Raw genomic sequence first — 17,411 nt, 5'->3', positions numbered from 1 at the left:
GTCGACAGCATATGGCTGCATCGTACTCGCTCGGTCGGACTGCAGGAGTCTGGCTCGGTCGGGAAACACCCCAGATCCGGCTCGGTCGGAGTGGTTTCTGACCCATATCGGAATCGGCCCCATAGTATATTGCTTAGGTGGGGATCTGGATAGATTTCTGTACACGCTCTTTGGATTTAGGACCAAATATCCACCCCAACCAGGCTAAAATAGGATGAGCCACCCCTGTCAACACGCAACATAACAGTACAAGTTGAGAACACATAGAGAGCAGACCCGTAATTGAATTATTTCACTCTTGTTCAAGTGGGTGACATTAGCAGCAATCAAAATGCTTTGATATTTATCTTGTTTGCTATCTTCAGTAGGGAGCCACATTTGAATCAATCATCTAAACCATTAAGGTTATTTTTGATGTATAGGGTTTATTTTATGAGACCTAAAGCCCTGGAGCAAAATCCGTATCAGAACGTTAATCAATATTTTTCCAAAGAAAGGCCACAGGGACAAAAAAAATGCAAGTTTCACTCCAAGGCTATAGAAAATGTCCCTCTGGAAATGAGCAAATCAAGTGCGCTCCTTCACACCTACTTTCCAAACAGAAGCTGAAAACCCATCTGTTCAAGGAGCATATTAACCATTACAGATTTCAAGGCTCCCTAGCTCTCTGAAAGTGACCTGATTAGTTTAGTTCAGACTACCACAGGTTGTGCTCAATAACTTGCTAGCTAGTTTGTGCCTAGTTTCTAACTTGCTTACACATTTCTTGTAGACATGGATTAATTCCCATTAAATTCCATGTTAGCAGTTGATTCAACAAATTTTGATTGAAAATGGTCATATGTATATTAATCTTACTGTCTCCATTTTACTTTTTTGGGAAATTTTAGTGGAATTTAGTTGATGTATCTGTTATATTTTTATAAACTTGTCTTGGACCTTAAGTTTGTTGCATTGTTAATCCTTTCACCCACTAAGACCCTCATAGGAGTAAATCTTGAGCTACATCAACACTACTAAAGGGTTAAAGGAGTATCATTTAAGGAGAGATCTTCCTACATATGTGACCGTGATGGATATGCATCCCTCCACACATCATGATTGGCCATATGTATTCTTTGTACACCCCTACAGAGAAATCAAAACATATTGGTTTCTTCTCCCTAAGTAAATTTGTCACAAATGGGTGACCTTTATCCATATGTTAGTTACATCTAACATTTGTTTCACTCACATGCAAGACCATTTTCAAATGTACAATTTTTTATTCAGAAATCACCCCAAATTAAAACTATACACTGAGTCAGTCCTGAATAGCCTAAGATAATGTTCATTAATAAAAGTAGAAAATATATTTCTTCCTGTACGAGTTGTGGAATGACATTGTACACTCATATTGTCTTATAAAAATCTAGATTATTTTCATGTGCTCTACTGTCACCTGGATAATTTTTGTAGCACGTCCTGCCCACAGTAAAATTGATGTGGCTGAAAAATAATACAATCAAACGAAATCAGGAAGTCAATTGAATAATTTATAAATTGTAGAGCATCACAGTAACAGGTATGTCAATGCTCGCATTTCATAAACTGGTAGTAGTTTTCTGCATATGTATTTCATGTTTCAAAGTGCAAGATAGGGTTACAAAATTAATCTATTAGTAATAATACCATTTTAATACACGTTGAATATAATCAACTATTAAAAGTAAGGCTAATAGGTTAGTAACAGATATAAAAAAGAAACAGTACATTATTATACTAACTGAAAAATAATTTCAGGACACTCACACACTAACAGCACTCATATTAGCTTTACATTTCCGTAGTAAGATATCTATGTATTTTTTTCTCTATAAGGTATTTATGGAGCTCAGACCTAGCCAAAAGGTAACAGAGTGGAGCATCATGCAAGGTCCATCAATGGAAACTATTGGGTTTGTGAAATGGATAGATATCATGGAAGTTTTCATGAACAACTAAACTGTTATGTCTTTTGAAAAATTAAGAAAGGCATAATTCTAGGAAAACTCGGAATAGCATAACTTCTCCCAGTCCATGAAAAACACTTAAAAAATGATTGTTTTGTGTGTTAACTTCAAACCAGCCATAAATAAATATGACAATAAATAAAAAGAAGAGCAATGAAAAAATGCTTTTACAAAAAAGAAAAAAGCAAAGTTTTAAAATACCTGCTGGGATTTTCTCTTGAAAATCTTTCATTGACAACCATCTGTCAGTAAGACAAAAGAAAGTACCGCATGTCAGAGGAATGACCACGAATGTAGACGGGGCATAGATAAACAATGCAGAATTTCACACTATGTGACGTAATACAAATTGAAAGATAGGTATTTTGCTAAATTTGTCTTTCATATATTTCAAAGCTTATTTTATAGCACTTAAAAAGGTTCTAGACAAAACTATACCCCTGCAGAAGTCCAGTGTGGTTCTGAGTGACATTTACTTAATATGACTTCTAGTAACAACACAAGTTTGATGCTTGGAATAGAAACATATGAACTCACCCTATGTATATCATTCCAAAGAAAAGGGACCTTTGTGCCACTCTCCCATAGCATCTATATTTATAATATATGTTAATTGTGCTTCACTACTTTGTGTGGGACAGATGGAGGGGAGCCCTGCTCCATTGGCCGTAGTATATTGTTCTAGAGTGCATGCTTTTTTCCCAGGAGTAGAAGCTCTATTTAGCCTGCCTTCAAATTTAGTAGACTAGAGTTAATCAATTGCTACACTGCGATTTATCTGTCCTTCAGTTTTATCACTGAGTTTGGGACAGACTAGTCTAATGCAATGATCTCATTGTCAGCGGAGTATGAAAGTGCTTTGAGTTTGAAACATCTAATCAGTCGGAATAAAGTTCAGAAATAAATACTGAAAAGGAGTGGAGAGAGGGAAAATCCCTGAGGAACTCCAAAGCGAATGGTTTCCATAAGCGGTGCGAAATGGAGAAAGGCAACAGTGGCCCGTGTAGGTAAGTGGGGGCAATTTTGACAGACGAAGAGGAGTGAAAATTATTTATTTAATGTTTCCTCATGGCCGTCTGTCGAATGCCCCCAACCCGGCCCCTGGGACCCACCACTCTTACCTGCACAGGCCACTGCTAGATAAAAGGGATAACATTTGAGGACAGGTTAATTAAAAGGATTTAAGCTGTGCAAGAACAAAACCATGTAGCCCATTCTTGCCCATTCTCGCTCAGGTCATCAACCACAATAACATGGTTGTGACGTCCAGTCGGAATAGGGCCTCAGTGTCTTCATCATCCTGCTATAAAGGAAAAGATTCCAATTTGCTAATATCACAGAAACATCACACTCACATCATTCTAATAACATTAGAAAAAACAGCAATGCTTATGGTTTCTACTGACTTCTTTTCACATCTCTTATAGACATGGGTTTATTCCCACTAATTTTGATGGAAAATACACACATTTATCTCACTGTCTCCATTTTACTTTTCCTAACATTTTAGTGTCATTTAAGTGATGTGCCTGTTATATTTTTATAAACTTCGTTTAGATCTTAATGATGTTACATTTCTTTTAAAATAGTTCCCTTTTAATTATAGTACCCATCAAGACCCTCCATAAGAGAAAATCCTGAGCAACACTACTCAAGAGTGAAATATGGAAAAATTAAGGAGAGCTCTTGCTTGCCACTGTGGGGACTTCCAGGCAAGCCTTTTGTGAGAGATTAGTTAGAAAATGAAAATGCCCTTATGTGTTCTCTCAGACTTGCATTGCCAGAGGATTTCTACATTGGGAAATAGGAAAAATAATAACCCATCCCTTTCTTCATACATAAAAAAATTCAGGATGCCCCTGAATTCAAGAAGAATTGGAGAGTTTTTAGCTTGTCAAACATGGCTTTACTTTAAGCAAAATAGGTAATAATAACCCATTGCTCAAACAGTTTTCTCTTTGTACCATGATAACAGAGCTCTTAGTTAGATTGTTGCTCCAAGACCTCTACTTCTTTTATAAAGATTCACCCCTAACCATGTCCCACTCAGAAAACAAACCTTCCCACAGGAGCAGCTATAGATGAAACTATTGAACTAACAACTATGTTTATCATTCACACAAATACAATTATATTTACTTGAAAAACACACTTATAGACTGCAATACAAATGCATGTACAACAGATCCTATTTGTCTAACAAATGTCTATCATTAACTTCATGACCCCAGAAAGCAAAGAGGCATGATATGCTAACGTAATAGCATGCTTTAAATTCTCAACATTAATAATTATGCCTCAACTACAAGATATCTGAGCCCTCACAGTTCAGTTTATCTTTCTAAGATTATCAAAAAACATTTCCTAGAAGTTTCCTCAAATGATCAAATTCCTCATGATCTGATGGCTGAAGCAAGTATTATATTAATGTCCGAGGAGTCATCTATTCTTGTGATCCTTTGTCAAAGGACAAGCCCTATTAGGGTCAAACCAATATGCTGTTTTGGACCATGGAGGCTCCTCACCTACAGGAGTGTGTATCTTTGCTTCTTTATATCTGTAAGTCTTCTATAGGGAAGTCTAAGGACTATCAGAAGCATATGGCATTTATCAATTTAGAACCTCTTGAACACTTATCATGGTCTTCCTCACATTCATACTAATTAAGTAACAAACTCGAGTCCTGAATCAATACTCTGCACAAACATCTCTGAGCACGGAGGCAGAAAAGAAGCAAGGACTTTCAGCACATAAAGACTACAGACTTGGGAAAGGAGATAATGAAAGTTACATACAAACCAAAATGTGTTAAAATATTTAATCTCCTTGGTAGTAAAACTGGGAGCTCACGCTGTCAGTCAGATATTTACTGGTGACTACAAATGAGACTTCTATCAAGTTATAAGTCCTGGCTTTAAAGAGTGATTCATATGCCATTTTCAAGGAATGAACTAGGTCTCAATCGATTATATATATATATATATATATATATATATATATATATATATATATATATATATATATATATATATATATATATATATATATATATATATATATATATATATATATATATATATATATACATATATATAGATAGATAGATAGATAGATAGATATATATAGATAGATATATATATAGATTCACTGAAAAAAACATAGGTTTCAGGGACGTTATAGTTAGTTGGACATTTCACTTCTAAAAAACAATAGAAATACGCCTGTTATAGTTAGTTCAGCTAACTATAACTCGCACCCCCGCAATGCACTGCTGATGACGTCACATATTACATTATTACAATACATTCATGACATGGTCAATGATATCACTGATGGCATCTCAAATGACATCACTGATAACATCATCCAGTGACAGTGTGTTTCTATAAAGTTTAAATATGTATTATATATATGCCAAGGTGTATTGAAGATTGAGTGGGTGTATAAGTGTCTGGATGTAGGTTTTAGTAGGTACGTCACTGACTGTTTAAGTGAGTTATTACATGTGTCTTATTGAATGCCTGGGTTAGAGACTAAACTGGGTGAAAGTCTTATTGGTCTGTCTGCTGTTGCATAAGCTACTCCATGGGCTGGTTAGTAGCTACATGAGTGTCTATATGGGTTATTGATTGGTTGCCAGAATATTTGTATGGGTGCCTGGGTGTGTGTGTGTGTGGGTGTATGTGTGGGTACATGTTTGAGTGATTGGTTCACTGGCTGTATGGGTTCAATAGTGCATGTGGAAACAGCTGTATGGCTGGGTCAGTATGTGTATGGGTGTGTTACTGAGTGAATGGATTTCTCATTGGTACATGTCCAAGTAACTACAAATGTAAAAGGCAGTGTAGGTGAGAGTTGGAGTATATCAATGACTATATGTGAGAGTCAGCGATTGTGATAGTGGCTGTATAGATGAGTGCTTACTTGTATCAGTGATTGTATAAGAGAGTAATTATGTGTTTGTTTCTGTTTGAATAAGTGATCTGTTGTGTGTATAACTCTATAGGTCAGTAAATGGAAGTGTGATTGATTCTTTGCATGACTGACTAGGTGTGTGAGTAACTCCATGAATGATTGGCGCTGTGTGAGTGTCTGTATAGGTGTATGACTGCATATGATAGTGTTGTATTGATAAGTGACTGTATGTATGAGTGATTGTATGGGTGAATGAGTGGATGTGTGTGTAGACCTAGGAATCAGTGAGTGCGTATGTAGTAACTGGTATTAGTATATCGATGGTTTTGAAAATGGTAGTCTATTTTACAGTGAGTGTATCAAAGGTTATATTAGAGTGTGAGGAGGTGGAACAGATTTTCAAGTGGATGATGTCATCAGTGATATCATCAGTGATATCATTTGAGATGTCATCAGTGATGTCACTGACTATGTCATGAATGATGTAATGTGTGACAACAGCAGCAGTGCATTGCGGGGGTGAGAGTTATATAGGGGAATTTCTATGGTTTTGTACGAGTGAAATGTCCAACTAACTATCACATCCCTGAAACCTATGGTTTTTAAAGTGAATGTCTAAGGTTTTTTAAATGCTAATTTCTAACTATAGCATGCCTGAAACATATGTTTTTTTCAGTGAATTTCAATGGTTTTTTAAATGATAATTTCTAACTATAATGTGCCTGAAACCTATGGTTTTTTCAATGAATTTCAGTGGTTTTTAAAATGCTAATTTCTAACTATGCCTACAAAGTTAGGACATTTGAAGAAAGAGGAAGAAACGCACAGAAAGAAGCAAGACAAATGCAGAAAGAGGCAAACAAGTCCAGAAAGGCGAAGAAAACTGCAGGAAGAAGCAAGAGATGTGCAGAAAGACCAAGAGAGGAGCAGAAATACCTCCTGTGCCCCCAACTTTTTAGTGACGGGTACTGGTGGTAACTGACTCTTAGAATACCGTAAAAATACCTACATACACTAGGGAACACTATGTGTTGGGGTACCCCTGTAATTAGCACGACCTCCTCTATATTTGCCTTAAGTTAGTGACTGGGTCATTTCATGCGTACATGGGTAGTGACTAGACGATTAGAGTGCTGCAAGGACAGTACATTGTGATTGTATAACTGCTTGGGCTTTGGCAGAGTGATTGGATAAGTACATGATGCTGGATGGCTGATTTGAGGAGTGCATGGGTAGTGACATAGGGATTTCTGGAGTGCATGGGTACAACCTGGAAAATTGGAGTAGTGAATCACTAATGTGTAGGTGGTTAGAGGTCTGCATGGGTAGTGCACAGGGGATTGTAGCAGTGCATGTGTTAGTGCCTGGGCCATTCCATCAGTACATGGGTACTGACTGGAAAATTAGAGTACTGCGAGGAAAGTGCATGGTGAATTTATAAGTGCTTGGGTTTTAGTGGAGTGATTGGATAAGTACATGGTTCTGGCTGGGTGATTGAAAGAGTGCATGGGTACTGACAGGGCGATAGCTGGACTGCATGGGTAGTGCTCAGAGGATTGGATCAGTGCATGTGTTAGTGCCTGGGTCATTGCATACGTACATGGGTACTGATTGGATGATTAGAGTACTGCAAGGACAGTGCATGGTGAATTTATAAGTGTTTGGGTTTTGGCGGAGTGATTGGATAAGTATATGGTGCTAGCTGGGTCATTGGAGGAGTGCATGGGTAGTGACAGGGCGATGACTGGACTGCATGGGTACTGCTCAGGGTATTGTAGCAGTGCATGAGTTAGTACATGAGTCATTGCATGAGTGCATGGGTAGTGACTGGATGATTAGAGTGCTGCAAGGAGAGTGCATGGTGAATTTATAAGCGTTTGGGTTTTGGCGGAGTGATTGCATAAGTACACACATGTCATATAAGGCCCGCCCCCTCCCTTCATGACTGTGCAAACGCGCCTCCTGGCGGGGTTTAATTTGGGGGATTAATTCCCCTTGAATCCTGAGGGTCCTTGGGGGCCAACTAGCCCATAAGGTACCTCCCGTAAGCGCCACAGAGCTGCATTGCAAAGGTGTAAAAAGGGGCGTGGTCTCTGAACACCTCTCTGCAACGCAGCTCCCTGGCGCATACTGGAGGTACCTGGTGGGCTAGTTGGCCCCCAGGGACCTTCAGGATTCAAGGGGACTTAATCGCCCAACTTAAAACTGCCACAGGGCGTGTTTGCACACTTGTCACATCAGGCCACGCCCCCTCCCTGCGCCACTGTGCAAATGCACCCCCTGGAGCGTTGTAAATTGGGGGATTAAATCCCCTTGAGTCCTGAGGGTACCTGAGGGGCCTCTAGCCAACCAGCTACCTCCAGTAAGTGCCACAGAGCTGGGTTGCAGAGTGGTGTAAAAAGGGGGAGTGGCCTTGGACCATCTCTCTGCAACACAGCTCCCTGGCGCATACTGGAAGTACCTTGTGGGCTAGTTTTCCCCCAGGGAGCCTCAGGATTCAAGGGGAATTAATTCCCCAAATTAAAACCCGCCAGGAGGTGCGTTTGCACAATTGCTATGTCAGGCCCCGCCCGCTCCCTGCACCACTGTGTAAACGTGCCGAAATTAAAAAAAATATATATTTTTTTGGGCCCTGGGGGTCCTTCTGGGACTCCTGAGCAGGCCTAGGGGGTCATGGTTTTTCTACCATGCCCCTTCTCTTGTTTTATACCTTTGTTTCGCTGTTTTTTGGTGACTCGCTTCTACCAAGCCACAAAATGGCTGCCAACACTTCCTGGTTTTGACAGCCAATCACAGTTAAGCTCGTGCACGGGACTTAGGCTCCGCCCAGATATTGAAACTTTTATTTTTCAGATTTCTCAGCAACTACTGAACGGATTTACACCATTTATAAAAAAGGTCGCTTTCTGATCCAAGCACTAGCTGTTTGCCAAATTTGGGGTAATTACGTTCAGTAGTTTCGGCTGTAGACTTGCACAAAGTTTCCTATGGGAAATTGATTTTTTTTACTCTTATTTTCATAATTTCTCAAAAACTACTGAACGGATTTACACCATTTCAAAAAAAGATTACTTTCTGAACTAAGCTCTACCTTTCTCCCAAATTTGGGGTAATTCCTTTCAGCAGTTCGGGCTGTAGCTCATCGCAAAATTTCCTAGAGGAATTAACATGGGAAAAACGCGTTTTGGGCCCCCACTTTTTTCTCAGCCCCCGCTTGACGAATCACCCCTAAACTATCAGGATAAGACCTGACCTGGATAGACTTTTTTTTGAGAATTTCTTAAATATTCATAAAACAACGCCAAAGTTATTAGAAAATCGAAAAATGCTTTTCCTATGGAAGCTAGGTTGTAACTATACCTACCTACTGGCGACTGCCAGTAGGTAATATAATAAAAGAAAGGTTGTAATATAGCTCTAATCTTCTCATTTGTCTAGATGTGACATGATAAGTCACTATCAGTATCAAAATTACCTAAATAATCTACTGTGATAATGTATTACAGTTGATATGCAACATTGCAATGCCTGCTGACAGAACTCGAATAACGTGTGAAACTCACATCACCAAGCAGAATTATAAATGCTTTTTAAACAATGAATTAGAAAGCTAGTTTTTCTGCTGTTGTGAACCATATTTCCCTGAAATAAATCATCATTAGCAGAAAGGATGCATTATAGGCAGTATCTTTTTAATTGAATGGCTAGAGCTCTTTACAAGAGAGTAGTAATGGTAATACACATCCTGAAATATGGTGTTTTTAAAGTAACTGATATGAAACTGCTTACAAATTCAATATTTTTTCTAAATGCCTGTTACTTACTCTTTCATATTAAAGAGTAGGCGAGCAAGGATTAAATCCTTTTTTGGGAAGGAAAACAATGTGTACATGTATTATAAGGAATAAAATACCCTCTGCCTGCTGGATGTTAAAAGGATACTGAAAGTCATCTTGAAGTCCTTATAAAGAAATTCTTATTTCAACCTCATTCCTCTTTAGGGCCAGTGATCTTGCCATACACAACAGTCTTATAATGGAGGGTGGAGGGTTCTTTATGCCATATATATGAGCAAAGTGTGGATTTTTGAGTAAAAAAGTACCCCTAGATGTCCATTGACACACTTACACACCTGGTTTATAAGGATAAGAGATCGCTGCCTAGTCCTATCATATTGTATATTGTTTAGTTGGTGCAGGTTTTCTCAGCAGCAGCAGCTTGGATAAAGTTACAATACATCAAACTTGACAATTAAAATATACTTTGACTACCTGGCACAACGGTAAGTGTGCATGCTAGCTTGCTAGAGGGGAAACACACTTCTTAAGCAGTAGCCTTGGACAGCACACTAAAAGAATGTGCTATCGCCCCCAGGCAGCTCTTGACTGTAGACATTATATTGCTCAAGAGTATTTTCTATCTTGAGGGTCAAAAGTCATAGCTAGCCCTTTGGCTGGCCAGGATGATCCCTGTGTTGGCCGCCCTGCAACGGCCACAACAAAGAGCATGGGAGGGTGCTGGCAAGATTCCACGATTGCCGCCACACGAATGCTGCATTACAGAGCGGGGTGCTGGCGATTGCTTCTTCCTACGCCACTGTTAGACCATATCTGTGAAAATCTAAACCTTATCATCGCCGGCATTAGTGTGGCTTTTTGGGTCTCAGGTGTGAATCCTTATCTTTTCAGATAGTCCAAGTTGGCCCATGATAAGGGTCATCTTTGATTCTCTGTCTGTCCACTAATTATAGTTATAAATATAATAGTCACTAATTAACTCATGCATTGAAACACCACACACAGATGACACACATTCAAAAAGGTAAAACTATGCAAGGGAGGCTCATTAGCTCCTGCTGACGTTTAATCTTCACCCTCCCTTCAATCACTGCACAGAACAACCAATGTCCTGAGGCTATGTCTTCCCCGGTCCAAACAGTGCCTTCCTACCAGGCTTCACTCCTAAACCCTATGTGTTCTTGGAACAGGTGAGAGTTTCAGTTTCACTCTAACTATGAAATTTCCCTTTCTTTTTTTCTCCTAGCATTCCCCACATCTAAGATAAAGGCATCACCTGAATGTGACACCCCAATTTTCCTGTATGATGTAGGGGTATCCATTACTACCATCAACCAAACTCCTCTACTATTCTCTAAGAACTGTCAGCACCCAGAGTGCACGGAGTGGGGGACGAGGGCGGTGCCATCCTTAACACATAAAATATAGAGCATCCCATTAACCCCTTCCACGCTGATGACGAGCTGGGCTCGTCATGGCGTAGCCTCCTCGCACGCTGATGACGAGCCCAGCTCGTCACGTAACATGCGTTTTGAAAAATCTCAGCGTGCGAGCGGAATTCCGCTAGCGCGCATGAGGTTAATATGTATAAGTCTCAAGGGTGGCTCCTCTGCTAAGGCGGAGGAGCGTCAACCTTCTGCTTTAGGAGCAGTGCAGAGGAAAATAAAACGATAATAACAAAGTGCTATTATTTTTCCTTCCTAGGTGTGGGGAGGGGCGGGGCTGGCCAGAGCAGGGGCCAGGGGAGGAGTGGTGAGCACACTCAAAGTGCGCATGAATGTTTGCCAAACATTCACTTGCCCTTTGTATGTTCTCCACCCAGCTGCATTACACAGTCTGGCGGGTAACATGCACAGGCTCCATGTCCCCATCTGAGGGCCGAACCACGGCGCTCAGACCAATCATAACACTGCAGTGCAGCAATGTGATTGGCTATGGGGAACTTAGGGGAACCAATCACAACACTGCATTGCAGCAATGTCGTTAGTTTAGGGAGCCCAGGTGTGTCCTGCGAGGAGGAAAGGCGGAGTAGAGGCTGCGGCTGGGACATGACCGGCAGGTATGTTTATTTTATTATTTCTTTCTTTTTTTATTTTCTCGCCTCTCCCAGCCCCCGCCACTGTTCCCCAACCAACCGCCACTGATAAGTCTAGCCTCAGGGCTTAATGATTTCTACCACTACAACTAAAACCGACCCAGAACCTCCCATTGCAATTATTTTAAAGGTTGTCACTCCAATTTACCTAGTGACCACTAAGTAGGCATGGGCGGAAAATCCGTTCCGCTCGCGGATTTTGCGGATTTTCGGGAAATCCGCAATCCGCGAGATTTGCGAATCTCCCGCAAAATCCGCAAATCCGCGAGCAGCGGATTTTGCTCGCACTGCTCGCACTGTTCGCGTGAGTTCGCGTGAGTTCGTGCCCCGCGAATAAGTGGAAAATTGCAGAAATACGATTTTAGCAAAACTGAAAGTAACTACTTACCAGGTTCAAAAGTTCAGGCTCATCATTAGTAGCCATTTCCTGTAGTGCTTCCTGAGGGGCCCCTCCAGAGTTCAGTTGCCAGTTGAAACTATTATGTGACCCTGCTCTGAACCTCAGAATAGTTACACATATGCCACAAAGGTCCTGAATTACAGCTAAGGGAGACAAGCAGGAGCCAGGCTGGAAGTTAAAATCCATTAATCAGCCCCTAATTCATTATTGTCAGTTGGGGCAGGGCAGGTGTTGTAACTAATTTTGCAACAATGAAAGCACTTAGCAAGTGCAAAAGATCACTAATCAGGGCGCACTAAGGAAGCAGGTGCCAGCTAAAAAAATATTCTGTGACACATTAATCAGCCCCAAATTAATTCAGGTCACTTGAGGCAGGGAAGGTGTGCTTTCCTTTGCCGAAAATAATGTACACTGGACAACCAGAGGGTGTGGTGATGAAACAGAGGGTGGCATGGGTGGGCCAGAGGGTGGCATGAGTAGTCAGAGAGTGGCAGTGGTGACAGAGAGTGGCAGTGATGAAGAAGAGTGTCCCAAACAGGCTGGACACGTAGAAACAACAAGTTCGCGAAACTTGCGACCCGACAGGTAAGTTCGCAATTTGCGAAAGTGTACAAAACCCTCGCGAACTGGCAGAAACACGGGCGAACACAAAAAAAAAAAAATCCGCTAATTCGCGGGAATTCGCGGATTTTGCGGATTGCAAATCCGCAAAATTCGCGAACGCGAGATCCGCAAAATTCGCTCATGCTTACCACTAAGTACTCCCTAACATAAACCTGCGGCAAAATAGCAACAGACACTCTGATGAGAGGGTGGCAGCCAGGCAATAAGCAAATGAACCGGCCAAGGAAAAATAAGCTCCAGACCTCGATTAATGATAACTCTTTCACTAGCCTGAAAACTGGTACTCGTGCTCATAAGCACCAATTTACTGGAATAAATTCTCATAAATCTCCCCAAAATCGAGAGCCTGAAAATACGGGAGGATAAGTAACCACCCTCAGAGGGCAGAAAGATATCGAACTGGGTCAAATAAACCTGTGTTTGTTTTATCTAATCTGTGCTTGTCCACATTTTATTGAAAGAAAACATGCACGTGCAGTGGAGTCAGTTTCTTGTTTTGCTTGTTTGATGCACCAGTGAGAACCCGATGGGCTTCAGTTATGAAAACGTTGTTGCTTTGTGGCCAGGTAAAATGGTCTTTTGAAGTATTAAAAATAATACCCAGAAAGGGCCCAGCAGGATATGTGACGCGTTTTTGCTCTGTGCAGCAGGTGAGATTATGGGACATTGCTGGAGCAGCAGGCAAAAAGTAACTTGTGTTTAGCAAGCTCTGTGAGTTTTTGTGAAGCTCGCTTGCATTTTTCGTAAACAAACATTAAAATAATGTTCCTGCGTTGTGCACAATAGCGTCAAATCACACAGTGCCTCCGAAATAATAAGCATTAATAACTATATTTAATATGTAGTTCTATTATTCAAATTCTATAGAATGGATCTGTGAAAGATTCCTGTCCAGTTTTTTAGGTTGTGTAAATCATTTGTTCCTTTTCTTGCAGAGTGTTGAAACGCGATGGACTCCTAAGTCCACATTACGAATTTAATGTATCTGCTCATGAAATCTGTACCTGCCCCCTTCCACCCCCGTAAAATTACTGATACAGAGGCAGCCCAGTAACTATGAGGGTAATTAACAGGGATGACAAATGAGATCCCTTAGAAATTAGTATTTGGCAAGAAAATTGATAATTCTGGCTATAATTTCCCTATAAATTCTCAATTTTACCCAGAATTACCCTCAGAGATTTCATTGCCTTGAGTAAGGTAGGGCTTCTGGGTACAACACTAGATAATTGTGGCGTTACCACAGATCTTGTATTTCCGATGTCCGACTGACCTATAGGGCAACCAGTCAGTGGCCGAAGGGCCGGTCTGACAGGTCATTGGGCAGGCCTGTTATTGGCTGCTTGCGGGCCTGCTTTATATTCTGCTAGGCTGGTTTTTACTGTTGATTTCCCTGATATTAAAACCATCATTGTCAACTGTAATCTCTTATCCATGCAGTCTTCCATACCTTAAAAATCAGCACGTCATCACCAGTTCAAAACTGCCCCAATTTGCGGACATGGGCCACTAGTTTTGCAACCCGATTCACTAATGGGGGCCACTTTCATTTGGGGGCCCAGGCCTATTTTCTGTCCCAACCCGACCCTGCCTCTATGTCAGTTACCGGTCAAATCAGACCTCGGATTGAGGCCCTTGGTACTGTCAATCAGTTTAAACGCTGTCAATGAATTAATCTTATTTTGCGATAATGCTGACATGTCTCTCCATCATGTATCACAATACCTGTGAGATAGGCTTGTCTTTTCCCAGTACAAATGAAGTACCCTTACAAGCAACACAGCACACATGTTTAAGTGGGATATTAAAAAAAATTCTGTCAAGGTATTTCTAATACTCATCTACGTTCGTGTCACTTTCAGCCATGAATGCAACGCATTGTTCTGTCGAAAACAGAAGACACCAACGCCTGACCACGTGACCCCATGGGCGATGCATCAGTAAATCCCACTTAAGCCCAGCTGCACCTTTTTTTCTATAGTGAATAGCATATTTCAGATCTACTAAACAAAATGTCACCTAAACTGAAAGAAAACAGTATGTTTCCAATTCCGAAAGGGGTCCTGCTGCCGGGTTCATCTCCTAGTGTTTTGAGAGTTAACTACACATGGTAAAACATGCCACTGTAATTTCATTCTCCAGAAACACAGCTTTCTGTTTGCTAACACTGTGCCATCCTCTCTTCCCACTGTGCCAGCTGTAGTCTAATCTTGCCACCATGGCAACCAGCGTGAGTTGTTTTATTTTTTTTCCGCGCAAACTGGCACCGGTGCCAACGCTGCTGGTTTCCCTGTGTCCCCTGTGCCTGGTGTGCCGGTGAATTAGTCTGTCCTCGCTGTTAACTCCTCGTGGGTTAGGATCTTAACACTACGGCGAGGGCTCCACGGAGAATGCACGTCAAGCCTCGCTGGGTGAACTGCTTTTTTTGCCAAGCATGCACCGCGTGCTGAAGGCAGACACCCTGCTTAAAAATGGCGGAATAAGCTACGCCTTGGTCTTTTGGTTGGAAATCACGCAAGGTAATAATGTAGAACCTATGATTAAGCTTTAATATACTAAACCCAAGAACTTCAGGTTGTTTCTTAAATCAAATTTACTACTCTTGCTGCAAGGCAAATTATTACTAATGTACTTAGAGCTGTTATATATAGTATACTATATAGTTAAAAGGATGATGATGTCGGCACTTCCATATAAAAAAATTCAAGAAGTACATTAAACTGTTAATTTAGAGCCCATCATGGGCTCTTTTAAACCCAAAGACATTATTAAACATTATTTTTTCGCAAATGAGAAGCATGCGTAGGAGGAGCGATGGGTTCGGATAGCTGTAGGATCAGGGGACTAGGGACCCTCATTTGAAACAAACTGTGTGACCTGTGCTAATGTCGGTTGCTCACAGTAATATCTCCAGAGGAGATACCAGCTTATACGATTCAGAATTTTTACAGTGTGTGGGAATGCACCAGGCAAAGAAAACCTCTTTCTGCATTTTCTACCTGCGCATGTTGCTCCCTATACTGGGCCCGGCAACTTGTGAAGGCAGGTAACTGGAGTGGAGATGTCGCGTGGATTCAGCAAATCCAGACCTTCAAAATCCACCTCCAGAAACCCATGGAGTACTTTTGATTTCCAACATGTGTTCCCTATGGCAGAATGTGTCCAAGTGCATGTGTACTCAATACAAGTGCAAAATGTCTATTTCCCATGAACTGGCAGCCATCTTGTGCAGCTTCCCCCAAGCCGCCTAGTTGCAGGGGGACTGATGCGTCTCAGGTGGAGAAGTGTGGCTCACTGGTTAGAGCAGGCAGACCCTGAAGCAGAGGTCAGACCCGGGACCAGGGTTCAATTCCCGACGCGGCAGGGTCTTGAGCTCAAATGTCCATGGACTCGATATCTCGCTTCGGTGCCTGACCTAATCATGGGTTCACACTCTGCAACTCTGAGCATTAAGCTTGCTTAATCTCCACAAAGGCCCCCCCCCCCCCACCCGCGGCGGGATGCCTGGCTTTCACCTTGGGGATGCCCTGTAGGGGCTATCTCACAGGGAAAAGCCAGGACGGGTTCCCAAGGCAAGCACGGAGATACCCCTTCGGGGGCCGATTCTGGCACTATATAAGAAACATAATAATAATAATGAAGCCTGCAAATGTCTCCACATATTGGGATGCAGTCCTAAACAGCATTCCATAAACAGGCTCTGCCCTTCTCCTAAAGCAAGTCTGAGCTTCAATAACAGAGAGCCAGACAGCACATCTGGGGTCAAGGATCACTGCATTCATCCAATCAGGAGTGCAGGAGCATGAGCGGAAGTTCCTGCCTTCGTTGATACGTACGAGTGGGCCAGGGGCTGCCTGCATGCGACAGAAGGTTTCATGATACTAGAATGCTTTTCCACAAAGCTGGGAAGACACACAGTGTCCGGCAGGGAAGTTGACTGCAGCAACTGACCATGTAATAAAGTGGTCCAGAGAACTCACAGGTGGCCATAGGGGAATTCACCCTGAAAATGCCATGGAGAGTGTGTCTTGTAATACCATTTCTGTCTTCTATTCCCTGCTTCACCAATTGACCAAACTGTGACCCTTTGCAAAACATGTTACTGTAGTTCATAATATGTCAAAACCTGAAGTATTTAAAACATTCCGAACACCAACATAGCAGTCATTCACAACACATGTAAAACAGAACAGCTGTATACTTTGTAGGGGCCTTAACATTCATAATAATAACTCGCCCCTTTGTGCCAAACCTGCTACAATATGATTGCCATTGAAGGTGCTCTAATTAGCAAGTACTGCATAACCTTACACACAAAAACTGACAGAGCAAGCTATGTTTTATTTCTATGACCTGAAATCGTAATTCGTGTATTCAACTTCCATAACAATCAAACAAATTCCATAAATGAAGATTTTATATTATCTAGTTGATATTTGATAAATGGTAGGTTTCTCTACATGTTTTTATTCTGCATCTCAAAACATAATGCTACATGCATTCCATGCATACTCTGTGGTTACAGAGAGTTTTCGAGTGTATCCAAATAGTGTTAATTTTGTCACATTGTCATGTGGTGTATCCCTTTT

At 41.3% G+C, this 17,411-nt stretch overlaps 1 protein-coding gene across 2 annotated transcripts in view; it reads right to left on the bottom strand.

The window, feature by feature from the left end:
• The window catches only part of ZNF536 (zinc finger protein 536), a 1,127,234-nt gene that overhangs the window by 217,125 nt on the left and 892,698 nt on the right, over positions 1-17,411 (bottom strand). Inside the window, exon 7 of one of the 2 annotated variants that reach the window (XM_086947710.1) lies at positions 2,193-2,233. The exons of the other annotated variant lie outside the window; for it this stretch is intronic. Within the exon in view, the coding sequence (XP_086803836.1) occupies positions 2,193-2,233 (41 nt within the window). The remainder of the gene's footprint in view (positions 1-2,192; positions 2,234-17,411) is intronic. 2 annotated transcript variants of the gene reach the window in all.

Source organism: Lissotriton vulgaris, chromosome 12 (genome assembly GCF_964263255.1).
Source record: "Lissotriton vulgaris chromosome 12, aLisVul1.2, whole genome shotgun sequence".
Classification (NCBI taxonomy): Eukaryota; Metazoa; Chordata; class Amphibia; order Caudata; family Salamandridae; genus Lissotriton; species Lissotriton vulgaris.
This window is presented reverse-complemented; position numbering and strand designations above follow the sequence as displayed.